At 49.5% G+C, this 23,069-nt stretch overlaps 1 protein-coding gene across 1 annotated transcript in view; it reads right to left on the reverse strand.

Moving 5' to 3' along the window:
- LOC139272251 (matrilin-4-like) overlaps nt 1-23,069 on the reverse strand; it is a 74,033-nt gene that overhangs the window by 33,601 nt on the left and 17,363 nt on the right. The window contains exons 5-8 of the mRNA XM_070888582.1: nt 20,289-20,435; nt 14,403-14,972; nt 10,539-10,661; nt 7,974-8,096 (exon numbers count right to left, since the gene is read on the reverse strand). Of these exons, the coding sequence (XP_070744683.1) occupies nt 7,974-8,096; nt 10,539-10,661; nt 14,403-14,972; nt 20,289-20,435 (963 nt within the window). The remainder of the gene's footprint in view (nt 1-7,973; nt 8,097-10,538; nt 10,662-14,402; nt 14,973-20,288; nt 20,436-23,069) is intronic.

The raw sequence follows: 23,069 nt of genomic DNA on the forward strand, positions 1-23,069 counted from the left end.
CATTGCAGTTCAGACGAATGAGAGGTGACCTTATCGAAGCATATAAGATAGCGAGGGGGCTCGACAAGGTGGATGAAGAGAGGATATTTCCACTCATAGGGGAAACTAAAACGAGGGGACATAGTCTCAGAATAAGGGGCCGCCCATTTAAAACTGAGATGAGGAGGAATTTCTTCTCTGAGGGTTGTAAATCTGTGGAATTCTCTGCCCCAGAGAGCTGTGGAGGCTGGGACATTGAATATATTTAAGGCGGAGATAGACAGATTTTTGAGCAATAAGGGAGTAAAGGCTTATGGGGAGCGGGCAGGGAAGTGGAGCTGAGTCCATCAGCCATGATCTTATTGAATGGCGGAGCAGACTCGAGGGGCCGTATGGTCAAATCCTGCTCCTTATTCTTATGTTCTCATGTTAGACAACCGAAAATTGTTAGCGTTCATTTCTTCATTGCTCCTTTTCATTAACCTTTCACAGAGCCTCACATCGCTGCAGAGGTTTCTGCACTTAGACCAGTCCAGGCGATGACTGCTGTCACTGCAGCTTTGCGATTAGGAAGTGCACTTGTGGTGAAGTGAGGGACAGCCACCATCATTCTGCAGTGCTCTACACCATCGAGGACCTGAGCCAAGTACCTGTAAAACACAGTCAAGTGCCAGTGTGCTTGAAAAAAAGCACTGCCTTGCAGCTTAAACCTCAGTTATTTCACAAGTCTCTGTGGTGCAATCCATTAAAGTGCTGGGCTGTTACCTGAAAGCTTGGTGGTTCGATCCCACCCAGGGATGGAACCTGTAACTGTTGGCTACCTTAGTCTGAAAATGTCTGATTTTAGAAACTAAGCAGAGTCAGGCCTGGTTAGTACGTAGATGGGAGACTGCCAGGGAATAGCAGGTGCAGTAGGCTTTATGGCCATATGAGTCTGAAAAAGCCTGGTCTCCGATATAAAGCAGCGTAAGGCCTGGTTAGTACTTGGAAGGGACACCGACTGGGAATACCTGGTGCTGTAGAGTTTTTTATAAAACATTTTTCACACATGCCACAGGAACAGCAGGAGGCCATTCAGCCCTCGAGCCTGTTCCACCATTCAATGGAAAAAAGAAAGTCTTGCATTTATATAGCACCTTTCACGCCTGCTGGACTTCCCAAAGCATTTTACAGTCAATAGAAACATAGAAAATAAGTGCAGGAGCAGGCCATTCGGCCCTTCGAGCCTGCACCGCCATTCGATAAGATCATAGCTGATCATTCCCTCAGTATCCCTTTCCTGCTTTCTTTCCATACCCCTTGATCCCTTTAGCCGTAAGGGCCATATCTAACTCCCTCTTGAATATATCCAATGAACTGGCATCAACAACTCTCTGCGGCAGGGAATTCCACAGGTTAACAACTCTCTGGGTGAAGAAGTTTCTCCTCATCCTCAGTCCTAAATTGCCTACCCCTTATCCTAAGACTATGTCCCCTGGTTCTGGACTTCCCCAACATCAGGAACATTCTTCCAGCATCTAACCTGTCCAGTCCCATCAGAATTTTATACGTTTCTATGAGATCCCCTCTCATCCTTCTAAACTCCAATGAATAAAGGCCCAGTTGATCCAGTCTCTCCTCATATGACAGTCCAGCCATCCCTGGAATCAGTTTGATAAACCTTCGCTGCACTTCCTCAATAGCAAGAATGTCCTTCCTCAGATTAGCAGACCAAAACTGTACACAATATTCCAGGTGAGGCCTCACTAAGGCCCTGTACAACTGCAGTAAAACCTCCCTGCTCCTATACTCAAATCCCCTAGCTATGAAACCAACATACCATTTGCCTTCTTCACCGCCTGTTGTACCTGCATGCCCACTTTCAGTGACTGATGAACCATGACACTCAGATCTTGTTGCACCTCCCCTTTTCCTAATCTGCCGCCATCCAGATAATATTCTGCCTTCGTGTTTTTGCCCCCAAAATGGATAACCTCACATTTATTCACATTATACTGCATCTGCCATGTATTTGCCCATTCACCTAACCTGTCCAAATCACCCTGCAGCCTCTTAGCATCCTCCTCACAGCTCACACCGCCACCCAGCTTAGTGTCATCTGCAAACTTGGAGATATTACACTCAATTCCTTCATCTAAATCATTAATGTATATTGTAAAGAGCTGGGGTTCCAGCATTAAGCCCTGCGGCACTCCACTAGTCACTGCCTGCCATTCTGAAAAGTACTTTTGGAGTGTAGTCACTGTTGTAATGTAGGAAACGCGGCAGCCAATTTGCACACAGCAAGCTCCCACAAACAGCAATGAGATAATGACCAGATAATCTGTTTTCAGTGATGTTGATTGAGGGATAAATATTGGCTCCAGGACACCGGGGATAACTCCCCTGCTCTTCTTCAAAATGGTGCCACGAGATCTTTTCCTGAGAGCAGACGGAGACTCGGTTTAACGTCTCAACCGAAAGACGACACCTCCGACAGTGCAGCGCTCCCTCAGCACTGCACTGGGAGTGTCAGACTAGATTTTTATGCTCAAGTCCCTGAACCCACAACCTTTTGACCCCGAGATTGGGGTGCTACCTGTCATGTATTCAACCAGCATTGTAACCCATGTATAAACTGATCTAAGTTGTACACCTTGAGAACACTGACCACTAGGTGGGAGACACTCCTAACCTGGACCTTCAGGTACAAAAGGGGAAGCTCCACCCACCTTCATCACTTGAGTGCTAAGGAATAAAGGACAGGTCAGAGACTGACCTTCTCTCAAGCATGGGCCTCGTGTGCATTTATACTGTGTAGTAAGGACGTATCAATGGCGACAAGAAACTGGGATTTAAACCATGCGAGCATGGCCACTAGCAGAACAGACGAGAGGTACTGTGTTAAGGAATGGTTGGGACAGAGATTCAACATTGTTAAAGCAGCACACAGTTCTCCAGGCAGACAAGGGCAGTCAGGCATGCCCCAACATGTAGTCAAACCCAGAGGGGGGAGTTCGACAGAGACAATGGCAAGCTGAACAGCGATTCACGCCATTGCAAGGGACAATGCGGCCAGTAATGGGGCCATCAACACCTGTTAATGGTGCACTCAAAGACAATAACAGGGGCAATCAGGGACGATCGACTGGCAAGGGACCTTTTGTTTCAAACCGTAACTCATGCTGGAGGCGTGGAGGCATACATTCAGCCGGAGTTTGCAGAGATGAGCAAAGTACCTGCAGAAATTGCAGAAATGGACACTGGGGGAAATCGCTAGAAGCTGAAGTTCAGCGAGTTCATGTGGAGCACGTATACAGTTCATACACCAGGACACTACCGATAATGATGAAAATGCTCCTCAATGGCATCCCAGTATCAATGGAGTTAGACACGGGTGCCAGTCAGTCCCTGATGGGTATCAAACAGTTCAAAAAGTTGTGGGCATCCAAGGCCAGGAGGCCAAAATTATCGGCGATTGACGCATAGCTACGGACTTACACAAAGCAGATCATTCCGGTGCTAGGCAGCACCATGGTAGTCGTGACCCACAAAGATTCGGAGAACAGGTTGCCACTCTGGATTGTCCCAGGTGACGGTCCCGCACTACTGGGGAGGAGTTGGCTTGCTGTCATGAACTGGAAATGGGGCGATGTCAATGCAATTTCCTCTGTGGAGCGAATATCATGCTCACAGTTCCTGGACAAATTTGACTCATTATTTCAACCCGGCATTGGCACTTTCATGGGGGCCAAGGTAGTGATTCACATAAACCCGGACGCCAGGCCAGTACACCACAAGGCCAGAGCGGTGCCGTACGTGATGCGGGAAAAGATAGAAGGCGAATTGGACCGCCTGTTGAGGGAAGGCATCATCTCGCCAGTCGAATTCAGTGACTGGGTGAGCCCGATTGTGCCGGTGCTCAAGGCGGATGGGTCGGTCAGGATATGTAGCGATTACAAGGCCACCATTAATCGGGTGTCACTCCAAGACCAGTACCCGCTACCGAGAGCGGAGGACCTCTTTGCGACGCTATCCGGTGGCAAACTTTTTTCAAAATTGGACCTGACCTCAGCTTACATGACCCAGGAGCTGGCGAGCGAGTCGAAGAAGCTGACCACCATCACGACACACAAGGGGTTGTTTGAGTACAACAGATGTCTGTTCGGGATTCGCTCGGCCGCCGCGATCTTCCAACGAAATATGGAAAGCCTCCTCAAGTCGATTCCAGGGACGGTGGTTTTTCAGGACGACATCCTCATTACGGGTTACGATACTGAAGAACACCTCCACAACCTGGAGGAGGTGCTACGCAGACTGGACCGGGTAGGTCTGCGACTGAAAAAGGCGAAGTGCGTCTTCCTAGCTCCAGAGGTAGAATTCCTGGGGATGAGGGTAGCAGCAGACGGGATCAGTCCTACTGCATCCAAGACGGAAGCAATCCAGAGAACACCCAGACCCCGTAACACGACGGAGCTGCGTTCGTTCCTGGGGCTCCTGAACTATTTTGGTAACTTTCTTCCCAAATTGAGCACGCTGCTAGAGCCGCTACACGTGCTCCTACGCAAAGGTCGTGAATGGGTCTGGGGGGACAGCCAGGAAAGGGCTTTTAATAGAGCACGCAATTTGTTATGTTCCAACAATCTGTTAACGCTATATGACCCATGTAAGAAACTTGTGTTAACGTGCGATGCGTCGTCCTATGGTGTCGGGTGTGTGTTGCAGCATGTTAATGCCAAGGGTCAGTTACAGCCAGTAGCTTATGCCTCCAGAAGTCTGTCCCAGGCAGAAAGGGGCTACGGGATGGTAGAAAAGGAGGCGCTCGCATGTGTATATGCAGTAAAGAAAATGCACCAGTACCTGTTTGGCAAGAAATTTGAGCTGGAGACAGATTACAAACCCCTAAAGTCCCTTTTGGCCGACAACAAGGCCATAAATGCAAACGCATCGGCCCGCATACAGAGGTGGGCACTCACGTTAGCTGCCTATGACTACACAATTCGGCACAGACCGGGCACCGAAAACTGCGCCGATGCACTCAGCAGGCTCCCACTAACCACCACTGAGGGGGCTACCGAGCATGGTGCTGAGATGGTCATGGCTGTTGAAGCTTTCGGAAGCGAAGGCTCACCCGTGACAGCCCGTCAGATTAAAGTCTGGACAAATAGAGACCTGCTATTGTCTCTGGTCAGGAAATGTGTCCTGAATGGGGACTGGGCAGCCACATACAGGGCATGCCCTGAGAAATTTAAACCATTTCACAGGCGCAAGGATGAACTCTCGATTCAGGCCGATTGCCTACTGTGGGGAAGTCATGCCCCAGATGGGCAGAGAGGTGTTCATCAGAGACCTCCACAATGGGCACCCGGGCATTGTCACGATGAAGGCAATTGCCAGGTCACACGTTTGGTGGCCAGGGATAGATGCAGATCTGGAACTTTGTGTTCGCAGGTGCAACACGTGTGCCCAGCTGGGCCATGCGCCCAGGGAAGCCCCCCTTAGCCCCTGGCCATGGCCCGCCAAGCGTTGGTCACGCATCCATGTGGACTACGCAGGTCCTTTCATGGGGAAAATGTTTTTGGTTGTAGTAGATGCCTACTCCAAATGGATCGAGTGTGACATTTTAAGTTCAAGCACATCCTCTGCCAGGGTAGAAAGTCTACGGGCAATGTTCGCCGCCCACGGTCTACCAGACATCTTGGTCAGCGACAATGGCCCGTGCTTCACAAACACTGAATTCCAGGACTTCATGGCAGGCAATGGAATTAACCATGTCAGAACGGCACCGTTCAAGCCGCCTCAAACGGCCAGGCAGAACGAGCAGTGCAGATAATCAAACAGGGGATGCTCAGATTCCAAGGGGGTTCCCTACAAACCCGCTTATCACGCCTCCTGTTCGCCTATAGATCCCGACCACACTCGCTCACAGGAGTTCCACCCGCAGAGCTACTAATGAAAAGGACGCTCAAAACCCGATTATCCCTTATACACCCCACCATGAAAGAAATTGTCGAGAGCAGGCGCCAGTCACAATATCACTACCATGACAGGAATGCGAGGGCGCGATGTATTGATGTAAATTATCCTGTTTTTGTCCTCAACTACGCTGCAGGGCCCAAATGGCTCGCAGGCACTGTGGTTGCCAAAGAGGGAAATAGGATTCTGGTAGTTAAACTTACCAATGGACAAATCTGCCGCAAACATGTGGATCAAACAAAAAGGAGGTTCAGCAACCCCATAGAAGAAGCAGAGGAAGAACACGATATAGAGTTCACTCCACCACAGGTGACCGAACATCGGAACCAAAGGGAGGAGAGCCCAGTCACTGTGGGCAGTCCGGACAGGCCTGAGGCACTGCAAACAGCAGACACTCAGGCCAGCGCCCAACAACCGGAGCCCCAACTCAGGCCATCTACAAGGGAGCGTAAACCACCAGAGGGACTCAACCTGTGATCCCAATAAGACTTTGGTGGGGGAGGTGATGTCATGTATTCAACCAGCATTGTAACCCATGTATAATCTGACCTAAGTTGTACACCATGAGAACACTGACCACTAGGTGGGAGACACTCCTAACCTGGACCTTCAGGTATAAAAGGGGAAGCTCCACCCACCTTCATCACTTGAGTGCTAAGGAATAAAGGACAGGTCACAGACTGACCTTCTCTCAAGCATGGGCCTCGTGTGCATTTATACTGTGTAGTAAAGACGTATCACTACCAACTGAGCCACGGCTGACATTACAGTGAGATCATGGCTGATCGGTATCTCAACCCCATTTACACGCCTTGGTTCCATCACCCTTAATCGAGGATGTTTCCACTGATAGGGGAGACTAGAACTAGAGGGCATAATCTTAGAATAAGGGGCTGCCCATTTAAAACTGAGATGAGGAGGAATTTCTTCTCTCAGAGGGTTGTAAATCTGTGGAATTCGCTGCTTCAGGGAGCTGTGGAAGCTGGGTCATTGAATAAATTCAAGACAGAGTTAGACAGTTTCTTAACCGATAAGGGAATCATCATAGGAAGTCTTGCTTCCATTCCTGAAGTGAGTTCTTTGGTGGCTGAACAGTCCAATACGAGAGCCACAGTCCCTGTCACAGGTGGGACAGATGGTCATTGAGGGAAGGGGTGGGTGGGACTGGTTTGCCGCACGCTCTTTCCGCTAACTGTGCTTGATTTCTGCATGCTCTCGGCGTTGAGACTCGAGGTGCTCAGTGCCCTCTCAGATGCAGTTCCTCCACTTAGGGCGGTCTTTGGCCAGGGATTTCCAGGTGTCGGTGGGGATCTTGCACTTTATCAGGGAGGCTTTGAGGGTGTCCTTGAAACATTTCCGCTGCCCACCTTTGGCTCGTTTGCCGTGATGGAGTTCCGAGTAGAGCACTTGCTTTGGGAGTCTTGTGTCTGCCATGTGAATAATGTGATCTGCCCAACAGAGCTGATGGAGTGTGGTCAGTGCTTCAATTGCTGGGGGATGTTGGCCTGGTCGAGGACGCTAATGTTGGTGTGTCTGTCCTCCCAGGGAATTTGTAGGATCTTGCGGAGCCATCGTTAGTGATATTTCTCCAGCGACTTGAGGTGTCTACTGTACATGGTCCATGTCTCTGAGCCATACAGGAGGGCATTGAAAACATTTAAGACAGAGATAGATAGTTTCTTAACTGATCAGGGAATACGAGGTTATGGGGAGTGAGCAGGGAAGTGGAGCTGAGTCCATGATTGGATCAGCCATGATCTTATTGAATGGCGGAGCGGGCTCGAGGGGCCATATGGCCTACTCCTGTTCCTATTTCTTATGTTCTTAATACCCTTACCTCCACAAAATTCTGTCGCTTGACCTAGCCTCAACAGCTTTTGCGGGGAGGGGAGTTCCAGATTAATTCTCAGAAGAAAAGTGAGAAACAAAATAGATGTCTGAGACAGCTCACCAGTGATGGGAATCCTGCCCTGAGGAAATAAATACAGATGATACGAGTTAAATTCTCAGCAAAGGCGAGCGCCTTGATGGACACTTACGTCGGCAAGTCTTCTTGTCTGGATTCAGTGTGTATCCTGTACGGCATCGGCAGATGTAGGAGGTTTCTATGTTGGTGCATTCGTGCTCACAGCCATGGTTTCCAAGACTGCAGTGGTCAATCCCTGTCAACAACAACACAACTTGTATTTATATAGTGCCTTTAACACAGTAAAATGTCCCAAAGGCTTCATCATCATCATCATAGGCAGTTCTTCAAAATCGAGGAAGACTTGCTTCCACTCTAAAAGTGAGTTCTCAGGTGACTGAACAGTCCAATACGGGAATTACAGTCTCTGTCACAGGTGGGACAGACAGTGGTTGGAGGAAAGGGAGGGTGGGACTGGTTTTCTGCATGCTCCTTCCGCTGCCTGCGCTTGTTTTCTGCATGCTCTCGGTGACGAGACTCGAGGTGCTCAGCGCCCTCCCAGATGCACTTCCTCCACTTAGGGCGGTCTTTGGCCAGGGACTCCCAGGTGTCAGTGGGGATGTTGGACTTTATCAGGGAGACTTTGAGAGTGTCCTTGTAACGTTTCCTCTGCCCAACTGGGGCTCGCTTGCCGTGTAGGAGTTCCGAGTAGAGCGCTTGCTTTGGGAGTCTCGTGTCGGGCATGTGGACAATATGGGCCACCCAATGGAGCTGGTCGAGTGTGGTCAGTGCTTTGATGCTGGGGATGTTGGCCTGGGCAAGGATGCTGAATGTTATCAAACAAGATTCGACACCGAGCAACATAAGGAGATATTAGGACAGGCTTTGTCAAAGAGGTAGGTTTTGAGGAGCGTCTTAAATGAGGAGAGAGAGGCGGAGAGGTTTAAGGAAGGGAATTGCAGAGCTTGGGGCTCAGGCAGCTGAAGGTGGAGCGATTAAAATCCAGGATGCGCGTGAGGCCAGAATTGGGGGAGTACAGAGATCTCGGAGTGTTGTGGGGGTGGAGGAGGTTACAGAGATAGGGAGGGGGCGAGGCCATGGAGGGATTTAGAAACAAAGACGAGAATTTTAAAATCGAGGTGTTGTCGGAGTGGGAGTCAATGTAGGTCAGCGAGCACAGAGGGTGATGGGTGAGCGGAACTTGGTGCCAGTTAGGACATGGGTCAGCGAGTACAGGGGGTAATGGGTGAGCGGGACTCGGTACGAATTAGGACACAGGGCAGCGAGCACAGAGAGTGATGGGTGAGCGGAACTTGGTGCGATTTAGGACACGGGGCAGCGAGCACGGTGGGTGATGAGTGAGCAGGACTCGGTGCGAGTTAGGACATGGGGCAGCGAGCACAAGGGGTGATGGGTGAGCGGTACTTGGTGCGAGTTAGGACATGGGGCAGCGAGCACAGTGGGTAATGGGTGAGCGGGATTTGGTGCGAGTTAGGACATGGGTCAGCGAGCGCAGGGGGTAACGGGTGAGCGAGACTCGGTGCGAGATAGGACACGGGTCAGCGAGCACAGGGGGTAATGGGTGAGCGGGACTTGGTGCGAGTTAAGATAGGGGTCAGCGAGCGCAGGGAGTAATGGGTGAGCGGGACTCGGTGTGAGTTAGGACACGGGTCAGCGAGCACAGGGGGTAATGGGTGAGCGGGACTTAGTGCGAGTTAGGACACGGGCCGCCGAGTTTTAGATGAGATGAAGTTAATGGAGAGTGGGAGTCCGGCCAGGGGAGCATGGGAATAGTCGAGTCTGGAGGTAACATGGAACGGGTGAGGGTTTCAGCAGCAGATGAGCTGAGGCAGGGGTGGAGACGGGCGACATTGCGGCGGCGGAAATAGGCGGTCTTGGCAATGGAGCGGATATAGGGGCGAAAGCTCGGTTGCTCCCTCTCTGCCCTATCAAAGCTCCTCATTATCCTGCGAGTGTGGCTAATTTGTGTGGCGGCAGGGAATTTCCAGTCCCAGCACACCAGGAGCTGCTGTGCACACTAAGCTTTCGTGGGCCACCCCAACCTGCGAGAGGACACCACCACAGGTCGGGTGTATAAGAGCTGGAGCACGGCCACTCCAGTGTGCGACGACTTCGAGGTGGGCGACTGGGTGAAGTCATCAAGGCCCAGGTCGCTGGTGAGGGCGGGAGCTGGAACATCGGCAGGGCCCAGGTACAGCGGAGGAGCGGGAAGGTCGGGGCGGCGAATGAGGGTATGGGGCTCAGAAGAGCCCAGGGCCCAGGGCCAGCACGGGCCCAGCCCACACTGCGATACATGTGCACACTAGGTCCATGCAGCAGAGCAGGTCTCCAGTCGTCCTGTTTAACCCTTGCCACTGGACCAAGACCTAGCTCTGTCAAGCCCGTGTGGTGGCCAATGTGCAACGGTCACCACACGTTAAAAAAATCCACGCACAGGCATCTTCCACCCCCTCAACTGGAGTTCAGGACTGGGACATTGGGTCCTTCATGGTGTGGAAGCAAGTCATCCTTGTTCGAGGGACCACCTATAATGCTGATGATCCCCTCACACATTGTCACATCTTCTCGTAACCTTTAACATTTATAAGGACCACGAGGCCTTCAAGTAGCATCAATGTACAGTTTATATTCAAATCTATTCAAAGATATTTAACTTTAAAACATCAACCCGTCTTACTTCTGCAGGTTTTCTGATCATTATTTAGGATGAATCCTTCTTTACATTTACAAATGTAAGACCCAGGCGTGCTAATACAGATCTGTTCACATCCATGGTCAGTCACTCCACAAAGGTCCGTGTCTACATACAGTAAAAAAGAGAATGGTTTACCATTAGTACAATTCAAGGTATTGGTGAGGCCACACCTGGAATACTGCGTACAGTTTTGGTCTCCGCATTAAAGGAAGGATATACTTGCATTGGAGGCTGTTCAGAAAAGGTTCACGAGGTTAATTCCGGAGATGAGGGAGTTGGCTTATGAGGATAGGTTGAGTAGGTTGGGTCTATACATATTGGAGTTCAGAAGAATGAGAGGTGATCTTATCGAAACATTTAAGATAATGAGGGGGCTTGACAAGGTGGATGCAGAGAGGATATTTCCACTGATTGGGGAAACTAAAACGAGGGGACTATAATCTCAGAATAAGGGGCCGCCCATTTAAAACTAAGATGAGGAGGAATTTCTTCTCTCAGAGGGTTGTAAATCTGTGGAGTTCTCTGCCCCAGAGAGCTGTGCAGGCTGGGTCAGTGAATCTATTTAAGGTGCAGATGGACAGATTTTTGAGCGATAAACATAGAAACATAGAAACATAGAAAATAGGTGCAGGAGCAGGCCATTCAGCCCTTCTAGCCTGCACCGCCATTCAATGAGTTCATGGCTGAACATGAAACTTCAGTACCCCCTTCCTGCTTTCTCGCCATAACCCTTGATCCCCCGAGTAGTAAGGACTTCATCTAACTCCCTTTTGAATATATTTAGTGAATTGGCCTCAACTACTTTCTGTGGTAGAGAATTCCACAGGTTCACCACTCTCTGGGTGAAGAAGTTTCTCCTCATCTCGGTCCTAAATGGCTTACCCCTTATCCTCAGACTGTGACCCCTGGTTCTGGACTTCCCCAACATTGGGAACATTCTTTCTGCATCTAACCTGTCTAAACCCGTCAGAATTTTAAACGTTTCTATGAGGTCCCCTCTCATTCTTCTGAACTCCAGTGAATACAAGCCCAATTGATCCAATCTTTCTTGATAGGTCAGTCCCGCCATCCCGGGAATCAGTCTGGTGAACCTTCGCTGCACTCCCTCAATAGCAAGAATGTCCTTCCTCAAGTTAGGAGACCAAAACTGTACACAATACTCCAGGTGTGGCCTCACCAAGGCCCTGTACAACTGTAGCAACACCTCCCTGCCCCTGTATTCAAATCCCCTCGCTATGAAGGCCAACATGCCATTTGCTTTCTTAACCGCCTGCTGTACCTGCATGCCAACCTTCAATGACTGATGTACCATGACACCCAGGTCTCGTTGCACCTTCCCTTTTCCTAATCTGTCACCATTCAGATAATAGTCTGTCTCTCTGTTTTTACCACCAAAGTGGATAACCTCACATTTATCCACATTATACTTCATCTGCCATGCATTTGCCCACTCACCTAACCTATCCAAGTCACTCTGCAGCCTAATAGCATCCTCCTCGCAGCTCACACTGCCACCCAACTTAGTATCATCCGCAAATTTGGAGATACTGCATTTAATCCCCTCGTCTAAATCATTAATGTACAATGTAAACAGCTGGGGCCCCAGCACAGAACCTTGCGGCACTCCACTAGTCACTGCCTGCCATTCTGAAAAGTACCCGTTTACTCCTACTCTTTGCTTCCTGTCTGACAACCAGTTCTCAATCCACGTCAGCACACTACCCCCAATCCCATGTGCTTTAACTTTGCACATTAATCTCTTGTGTGGGACCTTGTCGAAAGCCTTCTGAAAGTCCAAATATACCACATCAACTGGTTCTCCTTTGTCCACTTTACTGGAAACATCCTCAAAAAATTCCAGAAGATTTGTCAAGCATGATTTCCCTTTCACAAATCCATGCTGACTTGGACCTATCATGTCACCATTTTCCAGATGCACTGCTATGACATCCTTAATAATTGATTCCATCATTTTACCCACTGCTGAGGTCAGGCTGACCGGTCTATAATTCCCTGTTTTCTCTCTCCCTCCTTTTTTAAAAAGTGGGGTTACATTGGCTACCCTCCACTCCATAGGAACTGATCCAGAGTCAATGGAATGTTGGAAAATGACTGTCAATGCATCCGCTATTTCCAAGGCCACCTCCTTAAGTACTCTAGGATGCAGGCCATCAGGCCCTGGGGATTTATCTGCCTTCAATCCCATCAATTTCCCCAACACAATTTCCCGACTAATAAAGATTTCCCTCAGTTCCTCTTCCTTACTAGACCCTCTGACCCCTTTTATATCCGGAAGGTTGTTTGTATCCTCCTTAGTGAATACCGAACCAAAGTACTTGTTCAATTGATCCGCCATTTCTTTGTTCCCCGTTATGACTTCCCCTGATTCTGACTGCAGGGGACCTACGTTTGTCTTCACCAACCTTTTTCTCTTTACATACCTATAGAAACTTTTGCAATCCGCCTTAATGTTCCCTGCAAGCTTCTTCTCGTACTCCATTTTCCCTGTCCTAATCAAACCCTTTGTCCTCCTCTGCTGAGTTCTAAATTTCTCCCAGTCCCCAGGTTCGCTGCTATTTCTGGCCAATTTGTATGCCACTTCCTTGGCTTTAATACTATCCCTGATTTCCCTAGATAGCCACGGTTGAGCCACCTTCCCCTTTTTATTTTTACGCCAGACAGGAAAGGGAGTAAAGGGTTATGGGGAGCGGGCGGGGAAGTGGAGCTGAGCCCATGATCAGATCAGCCATGATCTTATTGAATGGCAGATCAGGCTCGAGGGGCCAAATGGCCGACTCCTGCTCCTATTTCTTATGATCTTATATACAACATATCCAAACATGCTAAATGAAACAGAGGTGGAGATGGTGAAATTTGTTTTTTTACGCAGCGAGTTGTTGTGATCTGGAACCCGCTGCCTGAAAGGACGATGGGAGCAGATTCAATAGTAACTTTCAAACAGGGAATTGGATAAATACTTGAACGGGAAAAAATGTACAGGGCTATGGGGGAAAGAGCAGGGGGAGTGGGACTAAGTGGATCGCTCTTTCAAAGAGCCAGCACAGGCACGATGGGCCGAATGGCCTCCTTCTGTGCTTTACCTACAATAACGATGCATTAAACTCACCACCATTCAATTCTAGCCAATCACTACTATAATTTTGGGCTATGAGATACTGATTGGATAGAACTGAACGGTCGTGAGTTTGATGCATCTGTATTGGAGGCCAAACTGAACTCGGCCAGTAAGTTTAAAAAGACTTACTCATTCCTAACAGCTAATGGCAGAGTTGGACTTTTATGTAATGACTTCTCAAATCTAATTTAAAGAAAGAAAGACTTGCATTTATATAGCGCCTTTCATGACCACCGGACGTCTCAAAGCACTTTACAGCCAATGAAGTGCTTTTGAAGTGTAGTCACTGTGGGAAACACGGCAGCCAATTTGCGCACAGCAAGCTCCCTCAAGCAGCAATGTGATAATGACCGGATAATCTGTTTTAGTGATGTTGGTTGTGGAATAAATATTGGCCCCAGGACACCGGGGATAACTCCCCTGCTCTTCTTCGAAATAGCGGCATGGGATCTTTTACATCCACCTGAGAAAGCAGACGGGGCCTCGGGTTAATGTTTGATCCGAAAGACGGTACCTCCGACAGTGCCGCACTCCCTCAGCACTGCACTGTGAGGGTCAGCCTAGATTATTGTGCTGTAAGTCTCCGGAGTGGGACTTGAACCCACGACCTTCTGTCTCAGAGGCGAGGGTGAGCCAGCTACTTTTTGTGAGGCGGATAACTTTTAAACACTCGGCTTAAAACATGACACTGCAAAACTCTGGAAGCGTACCACATATCTTGGTCTGGAACTCGGAGAGGAGGGTTTGGATCATACTGAAGTTCTGCACAAAGAACACGTGCTTTTCATGTGGCTCGCTCCCTAACAGCCGGAGAGTCTTCATGTCGACTCTTCCCACGCCCACGGCAAAGATGAGGATACCAGAGTCCCGAGCTTGAGCTGCCACTTCCGCCACCTGGTCCTGGGGCCTTCCGTCTGTCACTATAATGGCCACCCGCGGTACATTCCTCTCCCACGGCCGTGCCCCGGCTTGCGTCGAGAACGCCACGTTCATCGTGTATTCGATGGCCAGCCCCGTCATGGTGCCCGTGGCCAGGTGAACCATGTCCTTGACGGCCCGCATCATGTCCGTCACCTTCCTGTGGGTCTTGAGGGAGAACACGCTCTCGACGGTGCTGCCGTAGAGGACGAGGCCGACTCTGGTCTTGTCCAGGCCGATGTCCAGGAACCGGAGAATATTATTGAGGAACTCCTTCACTCTCTCAAAGTCAGCAGGGAGTATGCTCCGTGAGCTGTCAATGAGGAAAACCAGGTCCAAGGCCTTGCCAACGCATCCTTTCTCTGGAAGGAAACACAATAGTTTACTTCAAAAATAAATAATAATACACAAAGCTAAAACTTCAGTCGTAAGTACCAATGGAGAACCATAAAAACCATCACTTCATAGGGGGAGAAATTCAGCTGCTTTGCGCCTCCCGTTAGCGCCTGCAGGGGGCGCGAATTTCAGCCATGATCTTTGTCATGTATCTTACATTATTATATATAACTGTATCCCAACATGCTATACATGACTGTAATAAGATATGACCTGTAATCACCAGCATGCCTTACCACCAGGGGTGCACTTGCAAGAGACAGGTATATAAGAACAGGTCTCAGGCAAGTGCAGCATTCCAGAGCTGTGAAATAAAGGTGCAGGTCCAGAGTGACCTTGACTTCACTACATGCCTCGTGTGAATCTGTACTGAGGGGACAGGACTTTACAATCTTATTAAATGGCGGAGCAGGCTCGATGGGCCAAATGTCCTAATCCTGCTCCTATTTCTTATGTTCTTATGTTCTTATCCTTCCTTACGGCTAAAGGGATCAAGGGGTATGGAGAGAAAGCAGGAATGGGGTACTGAAGTTGCATGATCAGCCATGATCATATTGAATGGTGGTGCAGGCTCGAAGGACCGAATGGCCTACTCCTGCACCTATTTTCTATGTTTCTACGTTTCTATGTTTCCTAAGGTGCCCAGAACTGCTCACATTACTCCAGGTGTGGTCTACCCAGGGATTTGTATAGGTGCAGCATAACTTCTATCCCCTTGTACTCTAGTCCTCTCGATATAAAGGCCAGTATTCCATTAGCCTTTTTGATTATTTTCTGTACCTGTTCATGACATTTTAATGATCGATGTACCTGGACTCCCAAGTCTCTTTGGATCTCCACTGTTTTTAGCTTTCTCATCATCATAGGCAGTCCCTCAAAATCGAGGATGACTTGCTTCCACTCTAAAAGTGAGTTCTCAGGTGACTGAACAGTCCAATACAGGAATTACAGTCTCTGTCACAGGTGGGACAGACAGTGGTTGAGGGAAAGGGTGGGTGGGGAGTCTGGTTTACCGCACGCTCCTTCCGCTGCCTGCGCTTGTTTTCTGCACGCTCTCGGCGACGAGACTCGAGGTGCTCAGCGCCCTCCCGGATGCTCTTCCTCCACTTAGGGCGGTCTTTGGCCAGGGACTCCCAGGTGTCGGTGGGGATGTTGCACTTTATCAGGGAGGCTTTGAGGATGTCCCTGAAACATTTCCTCTGCCCACCTGGGGCTCGCTTGCCGTGAAGGAGTTCCGAGTCGAGCGCTTGCTTTGGGAGTCTTGTGTCTGGCATGTGGACAATGTGGCCCGCCCGACGAAGCTGGTTGAGTGTGGTCAGTGTGTGCTTCAATGCTGGGGATGTTGGCCTGGTCGAGGACGCTGACATTGGTACGTCTGTCCTCCCAGGGGATTTGCAGGATCTCGCGGACACATCGTTGGTGGTTGTTCTCCAGCTTTACACCATTTAGAAAGTACCCTGTTCTATGCTTGTTAGGCCCAAAGTGAATGAGCTCACATCTGTCTACATTGAAATCCACGTACTGGAGGGGAGAGACAGATAGTGTTGGTGGGAGGGAACAGTGGGAGTACGACCCTCCGGACAGAGCGGCTGAAGAAGGAGGCCTTCGCGAGGGACAAGGAAGAGGGAGGGAGATGGCGCTTGGAGGGAGAGGCAGACAGGAGACTTGGGGATCTGCTGAGGGGGAGCGCGTAGGCAACGAGACTCAGAGACTTTGCTGTGGTGGGAATGAGAGGCAGAGACCCTGTTCAGGGTGGCCGACAAACGGGAAATCCTGCAAAGCAAAGGGTGAGTCACAAGAGGGAGAAAACCACATCTTATCTTCTGACTGTCACCAACACCCACACAGGAGACCCATTCGTGCTTTAAACGCAAGGTGATACCCGGCTCTATTCAAAAGACTAAAGCTTCAGAATTCGTGGAATCATACGGGCTAGAAATGCGCTGGGAAACCGCCCTATCGCGAGCGTTGGCATTCGCGCTGCTCGGTAAATTCTGCGTGCCAGTACCGACGGCGCTGAGCAGTAACGTCCGTGCCGACACGGAGGCAACATTAGTTTGCGCTGCACCTGCAGCGCCCCCTAGTGACCCCGTTGGAGAAAGCCTGGTGTGCAGAGCTGCCCCGGGGCAGGGGGGGGGGGGGGGGAGGGGAGGGGGGCGCGAAGGGAAGGAACGACTGCGTGAGGTAAGTGCGATCGATATATTTTTCTTTTTGCGATTTCACTTTATTTGGGCCGAGCAGTGTACAGGCAATGTTTTTTTTATGTTTTTTGTTCCGATTTTTTTGTTTTTTGCCGGGAAGTCTCTCTCAGGGCGCTGCAAATCCTGCTCTTTAGCACGGGATATTCGGTTACTCCCCCCCCCGGCCCAGCGCCCCGAGAGAGGTGTGGAACGCCTCCCTTGTCATTCCACCCCACTCTCAGGGCCCAGCTGCTGAATTTTTTGGCTGTCTTTTTGATTATTTTCTGTCCCTGTTCAGGACACTTTAATGATCTATGTTCCTGAACCCCCAACTCTTTGGACCTCAGCTGTTTTTAGCTTTACACCATTTAGAAAGTAGCCTGCTCTATGCTTGTTAGGCCCAAAGTGGATGACCTCACATCTGCCGACATTGAAATCCATGTACTGGAGGGGAGAGACGGACAATGTTGGTGGGAGGGCACAGCGGGACACCATTTCCATCGCCCGACGTTAAGGCCTTAAAATAAACGTTAAGCTAATTGCCAGATTCATAGAATAGGAAACATAGAAACATAGGAAATAGGTGCAGGGGTAGGCCATTCGGCCCTTCGAGCCTGCACCACCATTCAATAAGATCATGGCTGATCATTCCCTCAGTACCACTTTCCTGCTTTCTCTCCATACCCCTTGATCCCCTTAGCCGTAAGGGTCAAATCTAACTCCCTCTTGAATATATCTAATGAACTGGCCTCAACAACTCTCTGCAGCAGAGAATTCCACAGGTTAACAATTCTCTGCGTGAAGAGGTTTCTCCTCATGTCGGTCCTAAATGGTCGACCCCTGGTTCCTGGTTCTGGACTTCCCCAACATCGGAAACATTCTTCCCACATCTAACCTGTCCAGTCCCGTCAGAATCTTATACATTTCTATGAGATCCCCTCTCATCCTTCTAAACTCCAGTGAATAAAGGCCCAGTTGATCTGGTCTCTCCTCATATGACAGTCCAGCCATCCCTGGAATTAGTCTGGTGAACCTTCGTTGCACTCCCTCAATAGCAAGAATATCCTTCCCCAGATTAGGAGGCCAAAACTGAACACAATATTCCAGGTGAGGCCTCACTAAGGCCCCGTATAACTGCAGTAAGATCTCCCTGCTCCTATACTCAAATCTCCTAGCTATGAAGGCCAACATACCATTTGCCTTCTTCACCGCCTGCTTTACCTGCATGCCAACCTTCAATGACTGATGAACCATGACACCCAGGTCTCGTTGCACCTCCCCTTTTCCTAATCTGCCGCCATTCAGATAATATACTGCCTTTGTGTTTTTGCCCCCAAAATGGATAACCTCACATTTATCCACATTATACAGCATCTGCCATGCATTTTCCCACTCACCTAACCTGTCCAAGTCACACTACAGCCTCTTAGTGTCCTCCTCACAGCTCACACTGCCACCCAGTTCAGTGTCATTTGCAAACTTGGAGGTATTACACTCAATTCCTTCATCCAAATCGTTAATGTATATTGTAAAGAGCTGGGGTCCCAGTACTGAGCCCTGCGGCACTTCATTAGTCCCTGCCTGCCATTCTGAAAAGGACCCGTTTATCCCGACTCTCTGCTGCCTGTCTGCCAACCAGTTCTCTTATCCATGTCAGTACATTACCCCCAATACCATGCGCTTTGATTTTGCACACCAATCTCTTGTGCCCCTCGAGCCTGCTCCGCCATTCAATACGATCATGGCTGATCCGATCATGGACTCAGCTCCACTTCCCTGCCCGCTCCCCATAACCCCTTATTCCCTTATCGGTTAAGAAACTGTCTATCTCCGTCTTAAATCCATTCAATGTCCCGGCTTCCACAGCTCTCTGAGGCAGCGAATTCCACAGATTTACAACCCTCTGAGAGAAGAAATTCCTCCTCATCTCGGTTATTCTAAGATGGTTACAGGAAGGCTTGGAAGAGCGCAAGAGCTCAAGTTGAGGTTCCACACCCACCTCCCTGCTGCTCCAAAACTGTTTCATACACATGCCTCCACTTCACTGAGATTTCCCCCGCTCCCTCGCCACCCCCCCCGCCCCACTCCACCCAACCCTGCCGCGCTGCTTTATCACCGAGGCTCGGCCTCCCCACTGCTACTCTAGCCAGGCTTCTCACCTCCATCTGCCACACATTACAGCTCACTCAGAATGGAGAAGGTGAGCATGGATTGAACGTGAACAATTTTGCAACCAGCCGCCGTGGCGAAGGGAGCTCGCCGCGTTTGGAAAGGTGACGGTGGTGTGAGACATTACGAACATAAGAAATAGGAGCAGGAGTCGGCCATACGGCCCCTCGAGCCTGCTCTGCCATTCAATACGATCATGGCTGATCCGATCATGGACTCAGCTCCACTTCCCCGCCCGCTCCCCATAACCCCTTATCCCCTTATCGGTTAAGAAACTGTCTATCTCCGTCTTAAATCCATTCAATGTCCCGCCTTCCACAGCTCTCTGAGGCAGCGAATTCCACAGATTTACAACCCTCAGAAGAAATTCCTCCTCATCTTGGTTATTCTAAGATTATGCCCCCTAGTTCTAGTCTCCCCCATCAGTGGAAACATTCTCTCTGCATCCACTCCACTGAGATGGTTTTGAACACCTCTATCAAATCTCTCCTTGACCTTCTCTGCTCCAAGGAGAACAATCCCAGCTTCCCTCGTCTCTCTACAGAACTGAAATCTCTCATCCCTGGTATCATTTTAGTAAATCTCCTCTGCACCTTTAATCCCCTCGGGTTGTTACCACCCTCCCTAAAACCCTCCTCAAAACCCACCTTCTTCATTTTTAGTCCTCCCCTGACATTTTTCACTTTCTTTCTACTCTTCCTGTTCAGCGTCCGTTGATTTTCTTCCCAATTGCCAATACTTTGAGCCCTTTTCCTGGACACAAGGAGCATGGGAGGAAGGTAAGTCGCTGCTTCCCCTTTAACTTGCTCAGAGTTCCCGCACACGGTGATTTAGTAAGATCTTCCTCACACAGAGACCCTTTGCAGATGCATCAGTGATTTCGATGGGGGCCTGTTGTCCAGACCAATGCTGAAGACATATCTCACCACCTACCGATATCTTGCTGGACATTAGCTTTGTCTCCCTTGCTCGCTCTGGATCGCTTTGTAAGCTGCGTTTTACTGCCCAACACGACATTCTCAACCAGCACAACTTCCAAAAGAAGAAGGAGAAAGATACAGCGAGATGCCATCTTCATATCTGAGGAGATAAAAGAACAGAAAATTAGGAGACGCCTCGAGCCTACTCCGCCATTCAATAAGATCACGGCTGATCTTCAACCTCAACTCCACTTTCCCGCCCGATCCCCATATCCCTTGATTATCTTAGTACCTGAGAGAAGAAATTCCTTTAAATAGGTGGCCCCTTATTCTAAGACTATCTCCCCTAGTTTTAATTTCCCCTATGAGTGGAAATATCCTCTCTGCATTCACCTTGTTGAGCCCCCTCATTATCTTATATGTTTTGATAAGATCACCTCTCATTCTTCTGAACTCCAATGGGTATAGGCCCAACCTACTCAACCTATCTTCAAGTCAACCCCTGGAATCAACCTAGTGAACCATCCCTGAACAGCCTCCAATGCAAGTATATCCTTCCTTAAATACGGAGACCAAAACTGTGCACAGGACTCTAGGTGTGGCCTCACCAATACCCTGTACAGTTGCAGCAGGACTTCTCTGCTTTTATACTCCATCCCCCTTGCAATAAAGGCCAACATACCATTCGCCTTCCTGATTACTTTCTGTATCTGCATACTAACTTTTTGTGTTTCATGCACAAGGACCTCCAGGTCTCTCTGTACTGCAGCACTTTGCAATTTTTGTACATTTTAAATTATAATTTGCTTTTCTATTTTTTCTGCTAAAGTGGGTAACCTTACATTTTCCCACATTATAATCTGTCTTGAATATAAGAACATAAGAAATAGGAACAGGAGTAGGCCACACGGCCCCTCGAGCCTGCTCCACCATTTAATAAGATCATGGCTGATCCGATCATGGACTTGGGTTCGCTTCCCTGCCGCTCTCCATAACCCCTTATTCCATTATCAGTTAAGAAACTGTCTATTCCCTTCCCTTATAACCAATGACTGAGCATCTGTAACCCTCTTGGGTAGAGAATTCCAAAGATTCACCACCCACTGAGTGAAGAAATGGCTGACTCCCTCTCCTGAGACTATGCCCCCTGTTACTAGACACTCCAGCCAGGGTAAACAACTTTTCAGCATCTACCCCATCAATCCCCTTCAGAATCTTACATGTTTCAATGAAATCACCTCTCAATCTTCTAAACTCCAAATCCGGTGTAAATTGGAATCAATTGGCATGCAAAACTGTCAGATACAGTCGAGGTACATTCCCACTAAGGGGGAAAGATAGGGCAACTAAAGTCAGAGCTGTGTTAGGGAAATTGATGGGATTGAAGGCCGATAAATCCCCAGGGCCTGATAGTCTGCATCGCAGAGTACTTAAGGAAGTGGACCTCAAAATAGTGGATGCATTGGTGGTCATTTTCCAACATTCTATTGACTCTGGATCAGTTCCTATGGATTGGAGGGTAGCTAATGTAACCCAACTTTTGAAAAAAGGAGGGAGAGAGAAAACGGGTAATTATAGACCGGTTAGCCTGACATCAGTAGTGGGGAAAATGTTGGAATCAATTATTAAAGATATAACTGTTGTGTCTGTAAGCACTCTAGTAATGACTCCATGAGGTTGCACTTTAACTGTTGTGACCTTAGTCCATTTATTGCAGCTCCTGAATGAAGGTACAGTAAGCTGAGCTCCCTTTTATACTTGGTTACCTGCGGTGTGCAGTGACCTCTAGGTCTCCACCAGTTGCACCCTCTTGTGGTACAGGCATATTGTATACAGTGTAAAGATACATTCAATGGTCTTATGTAACTGTATATTGAGTGTACAGGGTATATACATACACAACATCACTCCCCCCCTAAGTCTTGTGCCACTGGCCTTTGCACTGTGTGCTCTGGCCCTCAACCCGAGTGTCCAAAGCCCTTGCACGTTGTTTGTGCTTGGGAATGGCTCTCTCCCTGTGGACCCCCAAGTCCTTATTGCCACAACATTGGGAAATGGTCAGCAGTGGACGGTTGGAGGGTGCAGTGGGGTTCTGGGTGTGGTCCCTGTGTGTCCATGGCTACATACCCCCATTTCCCCCCCCCCCCCCTCCATACATAGACCGTGTGTGTGGCTTGACATCTGCATTTACATACATGTACAGAGAGTGGAGAAAAAAAAGTAGGATTGGTTATATCACTGTTTGGGTTTTGCAGAAGTGGAACGAGTACATACGACAGGTAATGTACATACGTGGTATCACAGTCTTGCCCCTGGGTTGTGTAGGTGCAGGTGGGTGAGGACGCTAGTTCCAGAGTAATCGGACTGTGTCCAGGTTGTCTGATGGCGGCGCTGCACCCCCTGCCAGCTGGGTGGGCTCGGATCGCTCCCTTGGCTGAGTCTCAGGGCCTTTGCCGTTGCCTAGTGGTGGGCAGAGCCACAGGAATGTGTGGCCTCCCTGTCCTCCTTTGAGGGCTGCAGGGTCTCCCTGCTGCCCTTCAGCGGTAGTGGGAGCCTGGTCGTCCCAGGTCCCGTTGGAAAGGCTGGAGGGTGCTGGCCTCTTGCTCCCGGTGCTGGCCCTGGTGGCCAGAGAGGTAGGGCCGATCTGGGGCAGGGTGCCAGTGGTGGTGCCTGTGCCATCTGCTGATCGCTGGCCCTGCAGTGGGTATGCTCCCACTGTGTGTGGCCACGCTCCCTGGTGCATCACATTGGTCACGGAGGCGCAGGCTACATGATTGGGTTGCCCGCTGGACCT

Source organism: Pristiophorus japonicus, chromosome 1 (assembly GCF_044704955.1).
Source record: "Pristiophorus japonicus isolate sPriJap1 chromosome 1, sPriJap1.hap1, whole genome shotgun sequence".
NCBI lineage: Eukaryota > Metazoa > Chordata > Chondrichthyes > Pristiophoridae > Pristiophorus > Pristiophorus japonicus.